General features: G+C 47.7%; 1 protein-coding gene across 1 annotated transcript; it reads right to left on the bottom strand.

Annotated features, from left to right (window-relative positions):
- Positions 1-3283: 3283 nt before the first annotated feature.
- Positions 3284-20840, bottom strand: WNT2 (Wnt family member 2). The gene is made up of 5 exons (XM_087764609.1): positions 20761-20840; positions 19182-19405; positions 15372-15649; positions 12077-12341; positions 3284-3600 (listed from the first exon to the last, which is right to left on the bottom strand). Exons 1-5 carry the CDS (start codon positions 20838-20840, stop codon positions 3371-3373), a joined length of 1077 nt encoding a protein of 358 aa, XP_087620735.1. The 3' UTR covers positions 3284-3370.
- Between the last annotated feature and the right edge of the window lie 164 nt (positions 20841-21004).

Below are 21004 nucleotides of genomic sequence, written 5' to 3'. Positions count from 1 at the left end.
TGACATACACCACTGTTCCTAAAAGTAATTCCCCATCTTCCATGAAGTAAAAGAAAATGATACTTTTTTTCATGAGATTTCTCCTAAAACAGCTCAACGTGCTTTTCAGGGTTAAGTTTGCTAAAAAAGAAAAGAGTGGGGAGGGAACAATCCCAAAAAAGCTTGGCAGGCTAACAGCATTTCAGATTCTGATTTCATGCAGCAAAAGTAAAGGGAACTTCCTCAAGAAAATTGGACTGCATATTTTAAAAAAAAATTATCCTACAACCTTTTGCCTCAGCTAACATTATTCTGACACTAAAGTGTCTACCTAGGGACAGCTGTTTCCTCTTCGTGACTAAATACATGTATAAATTTATTCCATAGAACAAAACACAGGATTATTTCATTTGCCTTGCCTGATTTCTGTTTCTTCTTTTATCCCCCTCCCCTTTTTTTTTCTTTATTTGAGTAGCTGAAGGTCGAGGAGGTGCCTCTCCTAGCAATATTTACACTGCTGAGCATCTTTTCCCACTAAGAAAGGGCAAAAGCTCCCAGGAGTGTTTTCTTCATGGAGGAGGCAGCAGAGATGCTTGCAGCTGTCAGAAGCCTACCTTGAGCTCTTTTCTTTAAAAAAAATCATAAATACAGCAAAAAATGTAATCAAATAATTGGCCAGCTCAGCTGTTCCACATTTGTTGTGCTGCGGAATAGTCTGGTTTTCCTCTGGTGAAGTGGGTTTGGGGGCAGGGGGGGGGTTGCATTGCAGCTTATTAATACGGCACGTGGCGTGGAATAGGAAATTCAGCCTGCTGTGCTCCTTTGGCGGGCCCACTGCTAGACAGGGCAGGGATCTGGTGACAAAGGACACCAAAAAGGCCAAGGTGCTCAATGCCAACACCTTCCTGGTCTTACTGGTGACACCAGCCTTCAGGAACCACAGGGCCCTGCGACCAGGGGGAAGCCTGGAGCAAGAAGACGTACCTGGGTGGAGGAGGACCAGGTCGGGGAATAAAAGTTCCACCTTTAATACAACGACCCCAAAACACTTCACCTAGGACTGCAGAATTTAGGTGCGTTTGTTTTCTGATGTATTAACCAAATGATGGAGTTAAGAAGCGATCTGATTTCATAACCTTTTATTCAACCTCCTAGCACAAGTTCCCTTGCAAGACTGAGGCTTCCTTTTTTCCAGAACATTGAAATATTTTCTGCATTATTACATGGTGAATTTGTAGACTGCTCAAAGGGTCCCTGAATCTTTCAAGACGCTTGGTACAAAAAGAAATTAAAATCTTACACTGCTTTTAAGTTCTTTAAGGCTTAAAATGTGATATTGCTCAGGCTGTGAACTACAAGCGGATTTAATTTCACAATGAAACCCTAATAAAAATTCTGCTTGGGGGCTTACCTTTAAATACAATTAGGCGTGAAATTGTCCTTCTCCAGTGCAGAGCCAGAGTTGCCGGCAGTAACGAGGCCCCGAGTTGAACCGCGGAGCTGAACGCGTACCCATCCGTACGCACTGCGTGTGCACTAACGCATACAGGGCCCTTCCCACCAGCAGTTGGTTTATACCCAGAAGCGTAATTAGTCTTACTTCTAGCCCTGATCATTATATTAGTGCCGTGAACAGCAACTGAAACATTATCTTATTGTCCAAATAAATACCTTTCTGGATCCTCCTAATCTCTTAATGCCAGCTGTGCCTTCTGGAGATGACTTGCCCATTTTAATGACACAAACTTGTTCCAAAGCATTTCAGATGTAAATGACTGCTCTCCCAAGACCACTGAATGCAAAAAAAATCCCATTCTTTTAAAATATTCTTTAAAAAAAAAACCAGAACCAGAGTACTCACGTTATTGCCATGGTATGCTACTCATATATTACTTTTTCATGCACTGTTTGTACCCGCTAAGGTTCCTCCACTCTTTTTCATTTTCATATGGAAATTTTACCTGCATCCACAATATGTTCTATCACCCATTCAACCTCCTTTTCCTACATTATTTTTTCATTACCTTGCCTGTCTCTGCACTTCAACGGTGCTTTTCCAGAGCCTTATTAGACTTATCGGCACAGGCCCCATCTTTCGTCTCGGCTCATTTGCTGGCCTCTGTTCGGAGGCGAGACGGCTGGTCCCTCGCTGAGCCAGCGCCTCTCCAGTGAGGCTGCGATTTCTGGGCCTCGTGAGCCTGCACATCTTTCCAGCCCTTTGTTGTCTTGTGCTGATCCCCGCCCAGCCTACGGACCTGGAGCAACCTGTGACGGCCTCCATCAGAGGCCAGTGCACCCTTATTCCTAGGTGTAAGTTTTTGCAGAAAGTATTCAGTGAAAAATCTCATTTGGAAGTCCCCATCTGAATGGAAAGTATCATTCTGAACAGAGGTAATAGATTTATTAAATTTAAAAGAACATAGAAGTTGATAGGTTCTTTAGAAACCCAATCATTACTGAGACAAGGTATTTCCCGTCAGCTTTCTGCAAACATTTTTCTGCTTATTCAGTAAGTGAAAAATAGGAAACTTTATCCTCAGGTAGTTGAGTGTCCTATACCCAGCTCTCACTAAGCTGAGAAACAAATATCTTCTCTTTAATCCTTCAGACCACAAAAAAACTCAGCAGTTAATATTAATGACCTTTTAGAAGCTTTTAAGGCAAGTTTGCACAAATACATAACTAAGACGTTTGCTTTGAGTCTTCAATAGTTTATGAAAATGTTGTGGCTGAATACATCTCCTGCAGTTTCCTTTGCTTTTCACTGTCGGCCAGTTTCTGCCCCACGGGAAGCCGCAGCACGATAACGGTGGCCAGGGTGGCCTCGGGTGGCCACCTCACTGCAAACTCCAGTCCACCGGGGATGGACAAACACCCCTGCAGGTAAAGCCTGTCACCCAGCCTGGCCCCCGATTTTCTCTCGTGGAGGAATCACCAACCGGTGCTCAAACTCCCGAGCACTTCAGTATCCAGGGCACGACTGTGGCCAGCACAAGATCCCTTGGAAGATGCTTGAGCGAGCTCAGCCCATGCAGTTGGTGGTGGTGGTCTTGTACTAAATGCCCCATCTTTGCGTCTTGCTGTGTTCCTGATGACGGGAATGAGTCGTCACACGGAGTCCGGAGGACAGTTGCGTGTTGGTTGGAAGAGTCCCGCCAGAAGTACGGCCTTCCAGAGCTGCATCAGTTTATGCACGGACAACTCTGCAGCAACACTGTCATGCAGAAATGGGAAGTAAATGCTGCAGAGTTTGTATTAATTATTCAGCAGCTTCTGTGCAATGAAAGACAAAGGCAAAACTGGCATAAAAGTAGAGAAGACCTCGGACACATTCCCTGCATGGACCAGGAAGGGCAAAGGCGGTAGCCCTCAAGCATCAGTAGCCTGTGCATCATGTCCGAGAGACCCAGCCAGCGCTCTTCGGCGCTTTGCAGGTGTGAATATCTACCACTTCTAGGCAGTCCTGGCAGCGCACAGCACAACACCAGTGGAATTTGCACTCGCATTTTGTCATTCTGCTGACGCGGGAGGTGTCGTAGCCTCTCCCGCAGCACATCACTTCACAGCTGTCCATGCCGCGGGAGGTTTGGTTACAAACCCGACCGGCTGTCCCGAGGGACCCTGCAAAGGAAACGCAGGAAAGGTCAGGAGGTGGATTTTAAGGAAGGACAGAAAGCATATGAAAATAGGTATAGGAGCCAATATTATTGCCATAATTTGCAATGTATTTGATCCTTCAACATCACATCACCTGGGATTCAATATCAAGCCAGAGAAATGCCTATAATAAGGCAAAATTGCTCTCAAATTCTAAAATTTATCCTGGAAATCAGCTTTGGAGATGAGAAGAAGTAAAATGGACGAAATACTTCAAGGTGCAGCCCCTCCTGCCCCCTGCGTCCAGTCCCCCAGAGCTGTATGAAATGGGGCGCCCAGGAGGAGCACCCCCGTGGTGCTCGGGAGCTCATGGGCTCTGCGGGGGAGCTCGGAGGGGGCAGGGGAGGGCTGGGAAAGAGGAGACCACTACATTTGGTGGCCGCAAGGGACATGCTGGGCAGAGTAACCATGCTGCTGGTGGTTTAAGTCTTTGCAGAAGTGAGCACAGAAGGACCCCAACCACTTGGCATCACCGCTGCGCCCTCCCACAACCCCCACATCCACCAGTTCAGGCGGCAGCTGAAGAGTGGCTGCTCTGTGCACCTCTCATCTCTGCAGGGTGAGCACCAAGGGTTCTTCTCCTCTTTCTTGAGAGAGATTAGGAGAAACTAAATTGCAGCCTGCTGTGGACAGAAGGACGGGTAGGGGAACATACCCCACCTCTTCATGTTCTTACAATCTCTCTGGAGTGGCTGGAACGCCTCTCCCCATCTCCACGTGGCACAAAATGGCTCTTTAAGGCATGTCTTAGCCCGAACCACATGGGAGCTGCTGCTCATCTAATACAAACTTATCGTAGGGTTCACTTCCAGACCTATACCACAGCTGTTGACAGATTACTATTGACCATCTGCAAACTTCATCAATACTCATGGCTTCATCTAATTTCTTATATATTGCTATTATAAATCAATTTCAGGTATATCCATGAGACGAACATTGTTCTGACATTTTCCCTAGACCTGACTATAGCTCCATTCCTCTGTTCTTGGCCAAAATGGGATTCCCTAAATATCGACCACAGTCATTAAACTCAGTGGAAACATTTTACAAAGTGTATTCACAGGTGTACATCAAACATGAACAATTTACATTCTTGAAGAAAAAAAATACGTGCAGACATTAATTCAAATTTGCATGAGCTAGGATAGCAAACCAATCTTAATTAATAAAACTTAAGCTCTAATTAATCTGTAATTATTCAAAATCTAAGCTGCACAAATTCTAATTTTCTTTTTTTTTCCCCTGTGGTGTATTTATGGTTGTATATACCATTGCAGCCAGCGACTGCAGTGCTTCACAACATACAAGTATTCATTGTTCCTCCATCCTCTGCCATCCCCAGCACCGGGGAGATTTCGTGTCTCGTCAGGCCTGGGCCCAGGCACTGGGGCAACAAGTGGTCTCAGGCACTTGAGTAAAGTCACCTTTCTCAGACTGTGGTTTTTCAAGGGACCGATATGGGATTTAGCTGCTTAGCCACGGTGAGGGATGTTTTGCTCTTTTTGCATCTAAGTCAGGACACGCTTCAACTGCTGCCCTGGAGGAGTGTTTCAGTCCCTAGAAGGCATCTCAGCCTTCTCTTCCATAACCTATATTCCTGCATTTATTTAAATATTTAAATATTCACTGGGTAGAAATATACACCTGGAAAGCTTCAATATCAAATCGCTGGCCCAGGTCTGCTGCGGGCAGAGCAGAAGAAGGGTGTTGCATGACCACCTGCACTCCAGGCTCAGCGGGTGCCCATGGCCGCCCCGGCCACCTGCCCTGGGAGCTGCTCGTCAGCTGCTGCCGATGGTGGAGACACAAGCCCCAGCTCAGGGGTCCTGAGCCACAAAGGCGCTGTGGCACCGGCCAAGTGGAGACCTGCTGAGCCACCCAAAAGGGAAAAGGCAGAGTCAGGAGAAGACACGCTGAACAGAGCCAGAGATGGGCTCCTGCAGCCTGATAAATCCCAGAGCTCCTCGGGGTCCAAGCCCGCTCGCGCTGCTGCCCATGGACCAGTGCTCTGTGTAGCATCCTTGGGGAGGCAGCTGAACAGCACTTCCAAGTAAGTCTCTGCTATTTGGGGGAGCACCTCGCGTTGATGTAAAAACCAGTGACGTGTTGCATGGGGCACGCCCTGCACCAGGGAACCAGCAGCAACTCCCGGTCTCCTGTCCCCGCAGCCAGCGACGGCACCCGAGTCCCAGTGCAGGGGGTCCCGGGGAGGAGGAGGAGAGGTACCACCAGCAACGATCCATGCAGGCGCACACCACCCCTAGCAAGCCCTCTGCCATGCAGCTCTCCCTGCAAGGCCAGCTGCACTGGGGCAACCTGCACGACAGGCAAAGCAGTGATGCCAAAAGGCCTTTCCCAGATCCTTTTTCCAGGAATTGCTCCACAATGGGGGAGACAGAATTACAATGGCCGCCGCTGCCCCCAGTCTAGGCAGGGCCGAGGAGTCAGGAGGATGCAGAGCTTCGTGATCCACCTGTGGTCCCTGTGGCAGAAAACAAACCAAACCCTGCTTCCCAGCTACCACACTCTCCTCCATCCGTGACCCTGTGCAAACAGCTGGGACATCTGAATGTAAGTGCTGGTGCTTGTGTCAGTCCACAGCAATATCCATCGCATCCCAGACTGTGCAAAATACAACTGAATAACCACTTTTATAGGCACTTGTCCTGCCCTCTCTGCTCAGACAAAAAAAAGGTATAAAGGCCAAGCTTGTGACTCGTATCATTAATGTTCTGCGTCAGGAATTTGGTGTGAATTCTTGCTTACCTCCCTGCACCGGCCTCCCCTCACCTCCCTTGCTCTGTGTGCTGCTTTACCCTGCTGACAAAGCCCAGCCCCAAAGTCCCGGAGTGCCTGGGCTGTGTAACGCAGCATGTCTGGGACAACGTAATCTCCAACAACCGTGATTTGGGTTAGATTTCAAACCACTCGGTGCTTTGCTCTGCATGTGGTTTGTGTGAAACGAGCTGGACACTTGATAGCCTTTGCTGTGCCACCATCGCACAGACACTCCATAGCCTTTGCTGTGCCATCATCACACGGCAGCCGGCCAGGTGTCCCTCCTCCAGTGGAGGCAAAGCAGAGCCGCTCTCCGCCTCAGCAGAGCGGAGCCGAGACCGGGAGCAGAGCGGGGCCGTGCCGCCCGGCTGCTGGGCTGGAAGGGCCCCGCGTCGCCCTCTGCGTGAGGCCCGGCACGGGGCATCAGGCCCGGCTGTGATGAGGTGCAGGAGCTGCCCTGGGAAGGTATGACCGCATTCCTCAGCCGAGGCACAGGTTAGTTTCCAACTCCAAGGTTCTCATTTCCAGATGTTTGGGGAAAGCGCACAGCAGCAAAGGAGAACCTGAGCGGAATATGCCTGCTGGTTTCAATGGGAGCTTTGCCGCTGATTTCAAAGCCAAAATGATTTCAGCCCCTAACAGATAGTCAGAACCCGGTATCATCTGATATTGCCCACAATACAACATCAACATTTACTACGCCACTAGGAGAGGAGACTAAATTATCCACAGAACGTGACAAAAGGGAAAACAGGCTCACATAAAGGCTTAGTTCCTGAGCAAAACCAACATTTTTTGAAAAGTTCAAACAGCATCTTCAGCATCTCTGCAGCTTCTCTCATGAGAAAGAAAACGAGCAATAACTGAGAGCGGGCAGCCAGGCAAGTTACCGCGCTCCTGGGGGCACTCACGTACCCAGGTGATGAAGACAACAGAAGACACCAAACAAAACACGGCAGAGTTTTCTGAGCTTTGCCTGCTACCTGTAATGCACCTCCTCATCACTTAAGAGGCAGGAGTATGTTCTAACTTGTAAAAGGTTTTCGTGCAACCTCTTTGTTTTTATTTCAAGTGTTGGAATTGCCATGCCGACACATAACATTATACCTGCCAAAACATCCGCAGCTTTTAATACTGCCAACTTCACGGCCCATACATCAACCCCTTTCTTCTTGGTTTGCACAGTTGTTTTCTTAAGCAAACATATGGTAAGTTGAAAAATATTTTTTCCCATTCCTAAAGCACTAAAATGTATTTATTCCTTTATAACGTGAGATTTTTCCTTCTATTTCTATTAATTAAAAATCCAGCTTCAAGCAACAAAGTTCATTACTTGACTTTCACCTAAAAAAAAAAAAAAAAAAAGGCAGCGAAACCCCTAACAACAATAAACTAGTTTCCACAGGAGCGTTTGGAAAAAAAAAAAAAGGAAATATTCACAGAAAAGTAGCTGTGAAGCTACTTTTCAAACCAAGAAACATCCACATGTGTCATGTACACCACCTCAGTACATCAGGGCTGGAGAGGACAAGCCGCGCACGGCGGAGGCAGCCTTGTCCAGAGGGGCTGCGATTTCCCAGGCCAGCAACGAAAAGACAGCAAGATGCTGATAAAAACAGCTTATCCAGATTCAGTTTAGAGCAAACGTGTCTCGCGCTAATTTCCATAGCCACTGATAGCTGTCATAACCTCTCAGCAACCAGGGGCTCCTGGGGGGATTGTGCTGCTCCCTTGCTGGACGGTGCTTGGAGGAGACCTGCCCTGATGGAAGTCATCGCAAGCTTCACCGTCAGCTTGCATGGGGCTGGGACTGCGCCCAACATGTTTGCAATGCGTAAATTGGGAGATACGGGCCAAGAAGTCGCACAGGGACTGCCTGCATGCAGCTAACCTCAGTGAGAAGTTTTTGACATAGATCAGGATTGGTTTCCCTCCATGGGTTACATACCTCAAGTACTAACACATCTTGCCCAACACCAATACTTTGCAGGCTACACTTTAATTTCACATTTTTCTTTCACTCCGGACTTGGCTTCGTTCATCTCAAAACTTCAGCAAATGGCTTACGTGGGGCAGCAGGGGAAATAAATGAACATGAAAATACTCCTGTGAAGGACCCAAAGCAGGGCACCCTGTCCATGTGGTTTGTCACCCAATGCGCAGCTCCCGGGGGCTGCCCCTACCACTGCACACGCATCCCCACAGCGCTTTCGACCAGGAGACCAGGTGCAGAGGGTCCTCAGACCCAGCTGCAGCACCCTGCCTGCCTGTTGGGGACACAGGAGATGGCCACCGCAATCCAGGTACGCAACCCACACCTTAGGCGCAGGCAGCGGCAGCGATGCTGGCTTTGACAGCACCCAAACCGAGACCATGTGAGTGTTGGGAGAAACCTACGGATGACTTGAAGCACACGGCACATGGGTTTTTAGCAGATCCTGAGGGACTGCTGCAGCAGCTCAAGACCATCTACATGTAGACATGACCTGCCTCTGCTCCACCACCACCTCCACACGGCCGAAGCCTCGTTGCTACCAGAACAGTTGTGAACAGTCAACACGCGCTCACCAATGCCATCCTGTCACTCGCCCACCACCTCCACCTTGGTGTCCATGCTTGGGGACGCAACCTCCTCGCTCATAAGCACCACCTCAACGTGCGTAGCTGAGCTCAGCTTGCTCTACACGCTTTGGTGGGGGTCTCCCTGCAGGAAGAGGCTTCACTCAAACACTGCCTACGTTTTTTGGTTGCTCTGTACAAATTAATTTTTAATAAACCTGTTCTAAAATGTTTTCTTTTCCAGGAAGACATTACATTGCTTTAATAGTCTCTATGAACAAGAGGCTGTAACGAAAGCTCGGCCAGCAAACTGGTGGTGCCCACGCTGCGGCCGCTCATATCTTTATTCCTAAAGCAGTCTCTGCTTGTCCACTGGTACGTTCAAAACATGATAAACTTGCAACAGCTTTCAATCAACCTAGCCTGCATGGGTGGTCAAATAGTAATATTTCAAAACTTAAAATGCTTCTAACAGAAGCTTATAAGAAGACAAGCAAGAGTTTTTTTAGAGCATTTCAGAGGTGATGTTACACATTCAGGGTAAGAGAGTACGTGCTACAGAGGCACTGCCGCTTGCATAGCCATCGCTTTAGTTCCCTCCACAGCTCTATCATTTCTAACAGGTCTCTCCCTCTGTAGTCCTGGGTATGCTTGCATTGGTTTTGGGAGCTGGAAATTTATGATAATACAAGGGAAGACCATGCAAAGCGTGACAAAATTTGTACGTTCATGACAAGATTTTCAAAAGCCCTCTGGGATGTCCTACCTCTGTTTCTATCCAATTATGAGTACAAAATTGTAAGTAAAAATTATTTCAGCATCCATGTGAGCAGAGTTAAGTGAATTCTGAACACTTCTTAAAATCTTCCTTTGGTCTTTTTCTGAAAGTCATGGATCTTAATGCTAGACAAGAGGTGGCCGGGTTATTACATTCTCTTGCTATTCAGCTGCTATTAGTGTTTTCCACATATTATCTCACTCCCAAAAGCAATGACTCCTCTTTTCCTTCTAGGAAAAAAAATAATAACAACAACACATTTTTCACTTTGTAGGGGTGATTCATGTATGCATGTACAATAATCTCATTTCATTTCCAGTCATTTAACAGGGCTGCCACTCTGGAGTGCTCAACAGGGCAAACCAAAGGTAATAAAGAAAAAATGCTGCTCAGCTGCTGAAATCGCCTCTCTCAAAGCCAGATCAATTCTTGTTCGTCTGATTCTTTCTTTGCTCCACGAGAGCAGCATCCCTCATCCCGCTAAAGGTTTACTGCAGCTTGCCAAAAATGTGCTCTTCCAAACAGCCGCATTCTCTGAATTCTGGGCAGCAAAGAAACACCGCCTCGCCCCCAGCCTTATCTTGAGCTGAGCCAAAGCACGTGTCAGACTCTGCCGTCTCTGGGCAGGCTTGACAGCATCAGGCAAAGGGCGCGTAATACACTGCGGTGGAAAATGCCCACTCTCCTCAATAACAAGACTGACAGATGAGATTAGGCTTAGTGCAAAGAGCTTATTAAATGGCTTTTTGACATAGAACTGGGTCGTGTATGGGGTCTCCTTTTTGGGGGAAAGAAATCACGGGTTTTACAATGAATGAGGCAACTTCAAGAAATTAAGTTTTGAATAAATCCTAGTCTGCAAAGTTAGCCTCTGCACAATGCCACAATATGCCCATTTATTCACTTGGATTACAGTATTAGACTTTACAGTATCTGTCACTATTCAAGGAACAATATGTGTTTGTGCAGGTAACAAGCATCACCTGCAAAAGCCATAAATGACATTTAAAATTACCTTGACTACTCAACTAACCAGAAACACTGTACAACATAAGCGTACTCGATGAAATTCTGGGTTCACTGAAGTCAATAGTACATGACCAGGATTTCACATATTGTTCTTATTTAAGTACCGTTGTTTTGCAATGCTTGTTCCAAGTAAACTTGGATTGTAAATATGCAGCAGTGCCAAAAAGAGCTGAGCTGCATTGCTATCCAGATACTTACGGATATGTCATACTGGGTGCAATCTGGTACGTTATACAACCTATTAATTAGTTTCACAACATCTTTCATACATTACTCAGTCTGGCTCTCTTTTCCAAAGCTCTGGTTTTCTAGTTGCTAGTTTTTAATTGCCACATCAGGAAATACTATACACGGGTCAAGAACCATTAGCAGGATTTGTGGTGCTTGGCAATGCCTTGAATCCTGTAACACTGTTAAGTGTCTCTCTATCAAAATCTCTGACAGCAGAGAAATTCAGTGTTAATAGCAGCCCTGAAACTTTACCCCTTCCCACTGGGGCTGGCACAACTCTTCAAAAAATGTGATGGTTATCATGGACAGAGCCAACACTGTCTTGTTGAGAGGAGTAAAGAGTGGTGTCACTCGATGCAGTGTGCTGTGCCCCACCGACCTCTATTCTTTTATCCACCTGCACGTCCTCCAGCTGCCTTGCACCACGTTACCGACAGCTGCATTGACCGGTGCAAGCAGGGTTTGCACCAAGCTGCAGTACCTCCTACATTGCCGATGGGGAGGGATGTGTCCACACCTAGGGGGTCCGTGCTCCACAGTGAGCTGCAGGGAATGTGCAGATAAAGGAGGATACTGGTCTCTTGGCAGTCTGCAGCAGCAACATAACGATATGGAAGAGAAGCAATGCAACAGGAGGTGGTATCATAGGGACATCACGGGGCTTGGGGCTGCTGTAGTTACATCTGGCAGCTCTGGAGTGAGCTGTGTGATACAAGCGTGTATGTGGCTGTGTATGGTATGGACCTGCCTCCAGAGCATAACTCAAACTTGTCCTAAAAGCAGCTTTTGCCTTGCAATGTCTCCAGGGCTCCATAGCATCTGGAAGAAACTGCTGAATTATATTAGGACAACTGGCTGTCGTACATCTAGGGCCATCAAGGAGCTGTTGCCCTTGTACAGAGCTGTCCTTCCAAAACATCGTCCTGCCTGTTTCCTGCTGGTTACATGCATGGATTTATATATATGTATATATACACACACTCAATAATAATGATAATTTTTTACCTTCAAAGTATCAAATGTCTGAAATAAAACCATTCATGTGTAACAATAGAGGCTTACCTACATCCCTGTCCCTGATACAGTAGTCTGGAGAGCTTTCAAAGTATACCAGGTCATTCTTAGTTGGCTTCTTAAATCTCTTATTAGCCACAGTGAAACCCGTGCCATCTTGATTCATGACCACCTGAATCGCTCCATTGTATTTCTTCCACAGGTAATCTCCTGTTTTCCTAAAGTCTGCCATGGCCAGCCAACAGGTCCTTAGAGTGCATGATCCACTCACACCGTGACATTTGCACTCCTGTTTCAAAAACCGCTTCACAGCCTGTTCAGAAACGCAGTAAAACACACACAGGTAAAACAAACGGTAATTTGTGCTTCTCAGCCCTTTTCCAGTCATCCTGTAATGCCAGGCTTGCAATGGGTCTCCAAACCACGGTCTGTAGTGACACCCACTGGTAGCATCAAGTCATCCCCACATGGTTGGTCTGCTCTGGTTGCTTGGCTCAACCGTACAGGCAATCCTCCGGCTGGTGAGCTTACCTTCCCCGCTCCCACCAGTCTTCCCAAGGATCGGGATGGGCCGTAAGGCTAGGGGACAGACTGGGCAGGAGGAAACGATCTGGGAAATGGACAGAACCACTCAGGCCCTTGGTAGGCGAAGGTACCCCCTTTCCCCATCCTTCCAGCTGCAGCATGGCCATGCTGACCTTCTCTAGCAAAGGAAGTTGCCCTTTGCCCTGAATAGTGTTTCAAATATTGCCCAGAAATTCATAGGCATTTCATATTTAAATAATTTTACAGAGACTGTGCAAAGCATCGTACCTGGGCTAGGCATCAGATCTATTCAAAATTTTTGATTACGGTATTTTTTAAATGCTTATGGACCTTTTAACAAACATTTTAGAATAAGACCTTCGTTAGCTTGCACTAGAGAGATCACCTTCATCATTAATTTAATGCCTGGATAGCACTAAAGCCATTTCAGCTTCATCTCAGACATTTAAGCTATCTGTATGATGTTGGAGAACAACAGATGGGTTCGTATACAATAAATAATTCATTCCTAATTCTGAAGATATGGATATTTGATCTATACATATTATGCCTTAAGGGTTCATGAAATATGAACATTTTAGAGTTTGTACAAGAGGAACAGCATCACGGGAGGAAGGTAAGAGAGAGGAAAGCTCCAGGATTAGAAGTGAGACTGACGCACAGTGGGGCGGCATTTTTCAGCCAAGCGCTTAGTAATAAAGTGAAAATGTTTTATAAAACCAAAGTACTTCTAATTTTCTTTCCAACTCGTAAAGCAATATGACTGCTTCAAAGAAGTCACTGACACTCCCACAGCCCCACTTCATTGCCAATGGTACTATCACAAAACCAGGAGTTTAAGCAGATGCTTGGTTTTAATTATCTGAGTAGAAATCAGTTTAACTACTTGTACATTTAAAACAACTTGCTGGAATAGCGGAAGAAGCATATAGGAATGCAGGACTTTTTCTTTGTCAGTGGTATTCCTATACTAGTAGACGGCATATTATTTTATATAATTCATATGGGAATATTATAAATATTTATGCTATGTATTTTTGACTTAGTAAAATCTGAATAGTCTAATTTTAAAAGAAACCTATCAACACCCCTTTTGGGGGTGAGAAAAAGCCGAGGGCACAGCTGGCCTTACCCAGATCCTAATGCCAGGCTTGTGGGTGGGCTGAGGTAGCGAGATCCCTGCAAAGCTAAACCTACACTATTGCGCTGTGGATACAGAACAGCATCCCTTTCTGTAAAGCAGGTCCTAGAGCATATGAGAATGTGTTGATTATTTTTAATCTAATATATTTATTAAAGTCTCTCGATCGTTTTCTAAAAAAACTTACCTGCTTACCAATACTGTCTTATTATTTGGCATATGTATTTTTTTAAACTTACCAAGATACTCAGCTCTTTCAGAAAGTACTTCCCAGCAGGGAGCTATTTCACCCCTATAAAGCCTTTGCTTGTGTTGTAGACTGCAGTCTCTTTTGGGCAGTAACATAAATACAGCCATAGTATTTGCTTAGGGACATGGTTTGTGGTGGACTTGGCAGTGCTAGGTTAATGGTTGGACTTGATGATCTTAAAGGTCAACCTAAACGATTCTATGATTCTATTGCATACGCATATCACTGATCTGAACAGCCTCATCCATCTATATTACATATGAATTACACCTGCTGGTAATAAACAGGTGGAGGAAGGATGTTGAAGGAGAAACATTTATCAGAAAAATCATCTACTTGCAGTGCAATTCATTAAAATTGGATCTTTTCTTCTAATAAGGGCCAGCTAATATGGAACAACTTTACAGTTTATAAAGGGAACTTTTTAATACAAAAAGATCAGAATATGAACAATTTACTTCCTACTGAATATATGTTAAGGAAAACCAAAGATAAGAAACAAGAGGTCTCTATGAATCATTTTAGAAGGGCTTGGTCTAGCACTATAAAATATTTGTCTCTATTATTTCAGATGTCATAGATGCAGCAAATTTTGGATACGTTTTGAATAATGCAACAGCGTATTCCAGTTTCATGCACTAGTCTTACGATTTATAGCTACCACCACAAAATGTTAGTGCATGTATTCCTCAGCCCTTGCACCAGCAGTGGGCAATACACCTAGCAACTACTCCTTCTACTCACCCACAATAAGAAACTAAGGACTCTTCCTGTTGAAATTCAAGAAGGGTATGTTCATGCAGTGTTTAGAAAAGGGTTTTGTTTAGAGCAGGTCATGCGCCAAGGCCAACGCCTTTTGAAGGGACATGTATTTTGGATTTGTTTTCTTAAAAAGTGAAGTAATTGTATTTTATCTCTGCGCATTTTGTGTTTAGGTTTACTGTATGCATACAGGAATGGACGGGATGGTTTTTTTCTCCAATGCTATTTTGAATTTGCTCTTTAATAGTCAAGCCTGTTCTTCAGTGTGGTCTTCAGCCTCCCTTAGGAATTTCTATTCTTTATTAACCAAAAGTAAAACTCCTCCAAATATAAAGATTAGGCTCAAAACAAATCCTCCATCCAAACTGATCCTTCAGTGACTTGGGCACAGGCTTAACTTCCCCCACAAGGAGCCACAGAACTGACTCAGACGGGAGCACTGTTAAGCAGTTGCGCTCAGCCTGTTTGGAGCTCTCTGCCACACTAAACCTCCAAGGGAGACAGAAACAGCATCTCAGGCTCCCACTCATCCCATACTTCTTCCTAACTGCTGAGACCAGTCAGCAAGGGCCAACCGTTACCTGCCCCAGACGCGTGAGAGCTCACCGAGAGCATCTCCAGGCATCTGTTGGATGGACACCCACCTTCCTTCCAGCTCTGTTGTTGTGGAGGTTCATCAACGCTCTTGCATCTTTTCCTTTCCGTTCTTTGGCATCCACAAAGGCTCTGGCAAATTTAATGCCGTAGTCGATGTTATCGCTGCAGCCACCCCAGTCAAAATGGCCCTTGCTGTCCTTGGCAGAGCCTTTCTTCTTGGGATCGCAGGAGCAGGATTTCAGCTCCCCTTGGCTACATGCCCTGGTGATGGCAAAAACAACTCCAGCAGAGGAGATGGCATGTACAAAAGCAGATTCCCGACTACCTGAAACAAAAAAAGTCGCTTTAAAAATCATTGGGGTAGTTAGTTTGAGTGGCTATCCTAACTGCAGCCATTTAGCCTGGACTTTTTTTGCTGAGCAAAAGATAAAACTGGGCTGAAATCACACATTCCCTGGAGCCAGAATTAGTCATGGCTTAGACTTGGACCCCTCCCTGGTAAAAGCTCATCAATATAGTGTTAGAGTTGGACAACATTAAACGTGTGCTTCTGATATTGATTAATATACTTTCACGGATCAGTTGTTTTGTACAGATCTATGAATAGGACAGCTGGTATTTCTGTCGTGTTTCATCGATTTAGGAAAATAGATGAAGTGCTATCTCAGAGATAGGTTTAAGAAATTATTAAATAGGGACACTGGAACAACATGCACATTGCAAAACACTGCAAATAGCTCCAGAAACTAGCTTTTTCTCTTCTGAAGCAGTCGGAACAAACTTCCCTGCTGAAAAGGCGGCAGGCAGAAATCTTGGGTGTTATTTTCTGAAAATAAGTTAAATTTAGGTTTTCTGCCTAGAACCAAGCCCGGTAACCGTAATTCACACAAACAAGTTCCGTTGAATCAATGGCACTGCTTGTGTCATGCTTGAGGCAGGATTTGGCCTGGCAGCTGTGACTTCCGCACGCCAGCTGTGCAGGCGGCTTCCCCTTCTCTTAAGGAAGATACTCTATTACACCAAAGATTATCTGCATTTCTAGACTATGCCTACTCTTAAGCTATTGGGTATGTATTTCAATGCAGTAATTGCTTAGGTTTATTTTAAGAGGTAGTAATTTACAATACAGAACTGTCATATATTGGCACAACTCTATTTGTGACAATGAGGTATATAAATATTTCTAAATATTCTAAACAGGCTGTGAAGCAGTTTTTGAAACAGGAGTGCAAATGTCACGGTGAGGGTGAGGCAGTGAGGCTGCACCTCCAATACTGTGTTCAGTTTTGGGCCCCTCACTACAAGAAGGACATCGAGGTGCTGGAGCGTGTCCAGAGGAGGGCAGCGAAGCTGGTGAAGGGTCTGGAGCACAAGTCTTAGGAAGAGCAGCTGAGGGAGCTGGGGTTGCTTAGTCTGGAGAAGAGGAGGCTGAGGGGAGACCTTATCGCTCTCTACAACTACCTGAAAGGAGGTTGTTAGCGAGGTGGGGGTCGGTCTCTTCTCCCAAGTAACAAGGGATAGGACGAGAGGAAACGGCCTCAAGCTGCGCCAGGGGAAGTTTAGGTTGGATATTAGGAAAAACTTCGTCACCGAAAGGGTGCAGTCAGGCACTGGAAGAGGCTGCCCAGGGAAGTGGTTGAGTCCCCGTCCCTGGAGGTATTTAAAAGACGGGTAGACGTGGTGCTTGGGGACATGGTTTAGTGGTGGACTTGGCAGTGCTGGGTTAACGGTTAGACTCGATGATCTTAAGGGTCTTTTCTAACCTTAGTGATTCTATGATTCTATAAAGTTTTTAGCATGGAAAGAGTGAGAAGTAGATTTTTGTGCAGTATCTAAGGCCACTAGCAGTGAGAGATCCATTCAGAGGACTTGTAAGCCTTAAGTAACGTTAGCCCAGTAAAGTAGGACCCTAAAGAGGGAATGTTATTTGTGATTTTATTGTAGGAGCAGCATTACACCATATAACTTATTATTTAGTATTTACGTTCCAGTAGTATCTAGATGTTTCAAATGGGAATGGGCCCTGGACTTCTGTAGGAAGCCTTCACCAAATGGCAACTAAAAGCTTGCAAAAGGACTGGGCAAACCCTGCCTTCCCTACACTGCCTTCAACATCAGGCAGGAGGTATTGTGGCTTGTTACAAATCATGCTCTTCTGAAGACTGATTTCTGAGAAAATGTATTCAGAAACAGCAAAACTTTTTAAAGCGTTAATTAAAAAGAAACATTTGATGTCGCTGGAAGAGAAGTGTTTAATTTGAGTTTATTAAACTAATCAAAAACATTTCATTTCGAATTAGAGCAATATCAAGCTACATTTCCCATTGCAATCACTGCCTGATCAGGCTCAGCGTAGAGCTCAGAAGCCTGACGCCTTAATTCTCGCCGATGAGCCAACAGTGAAAACTTTACTTTTGGAAAAATTACATTTTTTTTTTAATGAAATAGCCTCATCAGAATTAGGCCATGTTCTGCCAGACGTGTTTTCCTGAATGTCAGACGAACTTCATCAAGAACTTCAGCTGATGGGTGACGTTACTGGTTACTCACAAATAATTGCTAAGGGAACACGAGGCTGCTTACGATAACCGACCGCTTACCAGCAGCGGAGCCTGGCACCGAATGATGCTCCGTGGATGAAATCCCACTGCTTGGGTCAGCACGCCCAGGGGCTCCTGTCCTCCTCCCCATCCCCACCGCTGGGGCAATGGCCCCGGGGTACCTTCCTCCTCTTCTCCCTGCAGGTGCCACGCTGCTCACAGCCCGGAGAGGCTGTCCCCAACAGCGCCAGGGACATCGCAGGGACACAAGGGCCAGGGCAGGGCCAGCCCCACCAGCTGTGTGCCACGGCCCAGGTGTGGCATTTGGTGAAAAGAGCTGCAGTTTAGAAGAATCTCAGCACGTTTATCACTTGGATAGGGACACCCCGGCACAGTACCAGGTCTCAGCCCTTTCTTTGAGTCAAAAGGACCATACAAGCTGTCTGAAGACTCACTAGATGCCTTCGGTCCAGCATTTAGATGGCAACAACACCCTGCTTCAGTGTCCTCCCTCAGGGTGGGAAGCACACTGTAGTCCTCAGCTGCTGGGGGTCTGCACAAGCCTGGCTCACCCCTATCAGATGTGTCCCCGGAGCCTGATCCGAGGGACCGGCTGTTGCAGCCCCCGCAGAGGGCTGAGGGCCTGGAGGGCAGCACTGCTGGGCACAGGCGCAGACCCCGCAACTCACTGGCAGCACGGCGCTGGTGGGACTGCACCCTGCTGCTGAGCTTCCCCAGGGAATGCTCCAGCGGGAACCAGCTGTCGGCTGCCATCCCAAAGCACTGGGATCCTGTTTGGACACGGGCTGCCCCGTTCAGCCCCCCCAGAGTGCTGTTCTCCCCAGGCAGGGTGGGCTGTGCTGGAAAGCCCTCTGCCCAACTGCTGCATTCTGGCACCTCGATTTCTTTATAGCCCTTAATTTGGGGGTCCATTACACAATGAAAAAAGAAGCAGTTGGGAACTGCGGGGCCAGCCCCTAATAGGCCCAACTCCCCTTTCTGAACCTTGCCCATGTCCCTCTGCTCTGATACAGGTTTGTAAGCAAAGCAGCACTTCCCGTTATCGTATGTGCTGTTCTGCTGACGGTGAGACTCTAGGATAATTTTGCATTTCCCCTTCCCTTCCTCCTGAGACGTAAACCGAAGCTGCACCGCTGCTAGGCCAGGGGTAACGGGAGGGCCACCGCTTGCCGTTGCTCTCCCGGCGGCACCGACCGCGCCCGGGCGCTGACCGTCCCCAAAAGCCCCTTCGACCCTTACGCCCACCCGCTAAACCCCCTTGTCCCCTCAGCCCCCGCCCCGCCCCGCGGGACTCACTGCGCAGCAGGACGCGGCCGAGCAGGCGCTGGCCCCGCTCCAGGGCGTTGCAGTCCCAGCGGTGCCGGCGGAACTGGTGCTGGCACTCGGCCGTCCAGGCGGCCACGCCGCGGCCGATGGAGAGCATCGCCTCGGGGTGCCGGCGGCACAGCTGCCGCTGCCGGCTCACCAGGCCCGGCACGTTGTCGCACATCACCCGCGACGAGCCCACGGCCCCCATGTACCTGCGGGAGGGAAGGGGCAGGGCAGCGGCGGGGACCCGCGGCGACCCCCGGCACCGGCTCCGGGGGAGGGGGGGTCCTCGGCGCCCCGGCGGCGGGCGGGAGCCGCAGCTGCCTCTGCCTTGCTGGAGAAAATCCTGGTAAATTAGTCTCCGATGCTGTGTTTTTTAATAACGTGAAGCATTCAGGAGAACCCCAAACCCCGCTATTGCAGCTCCGTGCAGCACTTAGGAAAAAAAAAAAAAAAGAAACCTTGACAAAAATTAAATTACATCATCATCTGTATCCAGATGGTCTCTATTAGTCCTGAAATGCTTCGAAAGGTACCTTTTATAAAATCCAAACTACTATAGGTGTCTTTTGAAGGGATCAAACAGGAGAAAATGTCCTTTTCTTGTATTTTCATTATTTTATACGACCATAAAATCGTTAGAGCCCTGATTTCCAAAAAAATACATATATTTAAGTGGCAGTTAAAAGACACCATGACAAAAAGCCACCGCAATAAATAACGTTTGTACGGCTATGGACACAGATAGTAATTTTCTTGAAATATGCCCGGTCTGATAAATCAGGCTTTGATCCCGCGTCAGGCAGTGTCAAGGTTAAATGTGTTCCCCAGGTTTATAAGAAGCGGTTTAACTCCTCTTCTACGCTAAGACTCTTCAGCCTGGGCTCGGCTGGGGTCCCCCGTTGGAGGGGCAGCTTTCTGGTCCCCTTCTGACCCGCTACAGGGACCCGTGTTCGGCAGCCCTCCCGGACGCCCCGCAACGAGACCCAGTCTCATCTGCAGCGGGGTCCTGCGCTGCCCGCAGGGCTCTCGGCCCTTTGCACTTGCTGCTCGGCGAGGAGAAACTTGGAAGGAGGGAGGTGACGGGGCGGGTGAGGAAGAAGGAAAATATAATAATGATAATAATAATAAAAAATCGCTGCTGCAGCCAATTCCCAGCGGCGCCGGGGCGCGGAGGGCTGGCTGCCAGCAGCAGCCCTTCACCGCGCACCTCGGGCGCGCCCCCCCCCCGCCCCGGGGCAGCGGCCAGGCCGGGCCGCGCCGCCCGGGAGGTGCCCCGCTGCCCCCCGGCCCCGCCGCCCCCCGGCCCCGCTCAGCCCTCGCAGCTGCGCCCTGCTCATGCGAAGGAGGCGGCCGGGGAGCAGGGACGGGGTGGGGAAGGAGATGCCGAGACCGTCTAATCCCGCTTGCTTTAAGGCCGGGCTTTCTGGACCGGAGCAGCTGGCAGCAGCGAGCTCCGCTTGTACGAGCTTGCGAGGGAGAGGCTCCCCCCCCTCCCTAATTTACAATTAATCCGACCCCACCTTCCCCAAGAGCAAATAAAAATTCCTGGAATTGCACAACTTACCACCATGAGGAGGTGACTGGTGGGGTCGCCCAGACCAAGACCAGGGGAAGAGACCACCAGATCCCAGAGAGAAAGTTCATGTTAGAAACGTTTCGGTCCACATCAGGTCAGTCGCGGGGGGCAGAAGTCGTCCCATGGAGCACCAGCGACCGGCAGGAGCAAACGCACCCCGAGGGCGTCTTTCTTCCGTGGGTCAAGCGCCTCCGCATCCCCACGCGGGGTTTATTGATCCCCCCCCGGGGCC

This window comes from Nipponia nippon, unplaced genomic scaffold (assembly GCF_047370975.1).
Source record: "Nipponia nippon isolate SJK-2023a ecotype South Korea unplaced genomic scaffold, ASM4737097v1 scaffold_3, whole genome shotgun sequence".
NCBI classification, from domain to species: Eukaryota; Metazoa; Chordata; class Aves; order Pelecaniformes; family Threskiornithidae; genus Nipponia; species Nipponia nippon.
The sequence above is the reverse complement of the archived record's forward strand: the minus strand, read 5'-3'. Positions and strand labels throughout refer to the sequence as shown.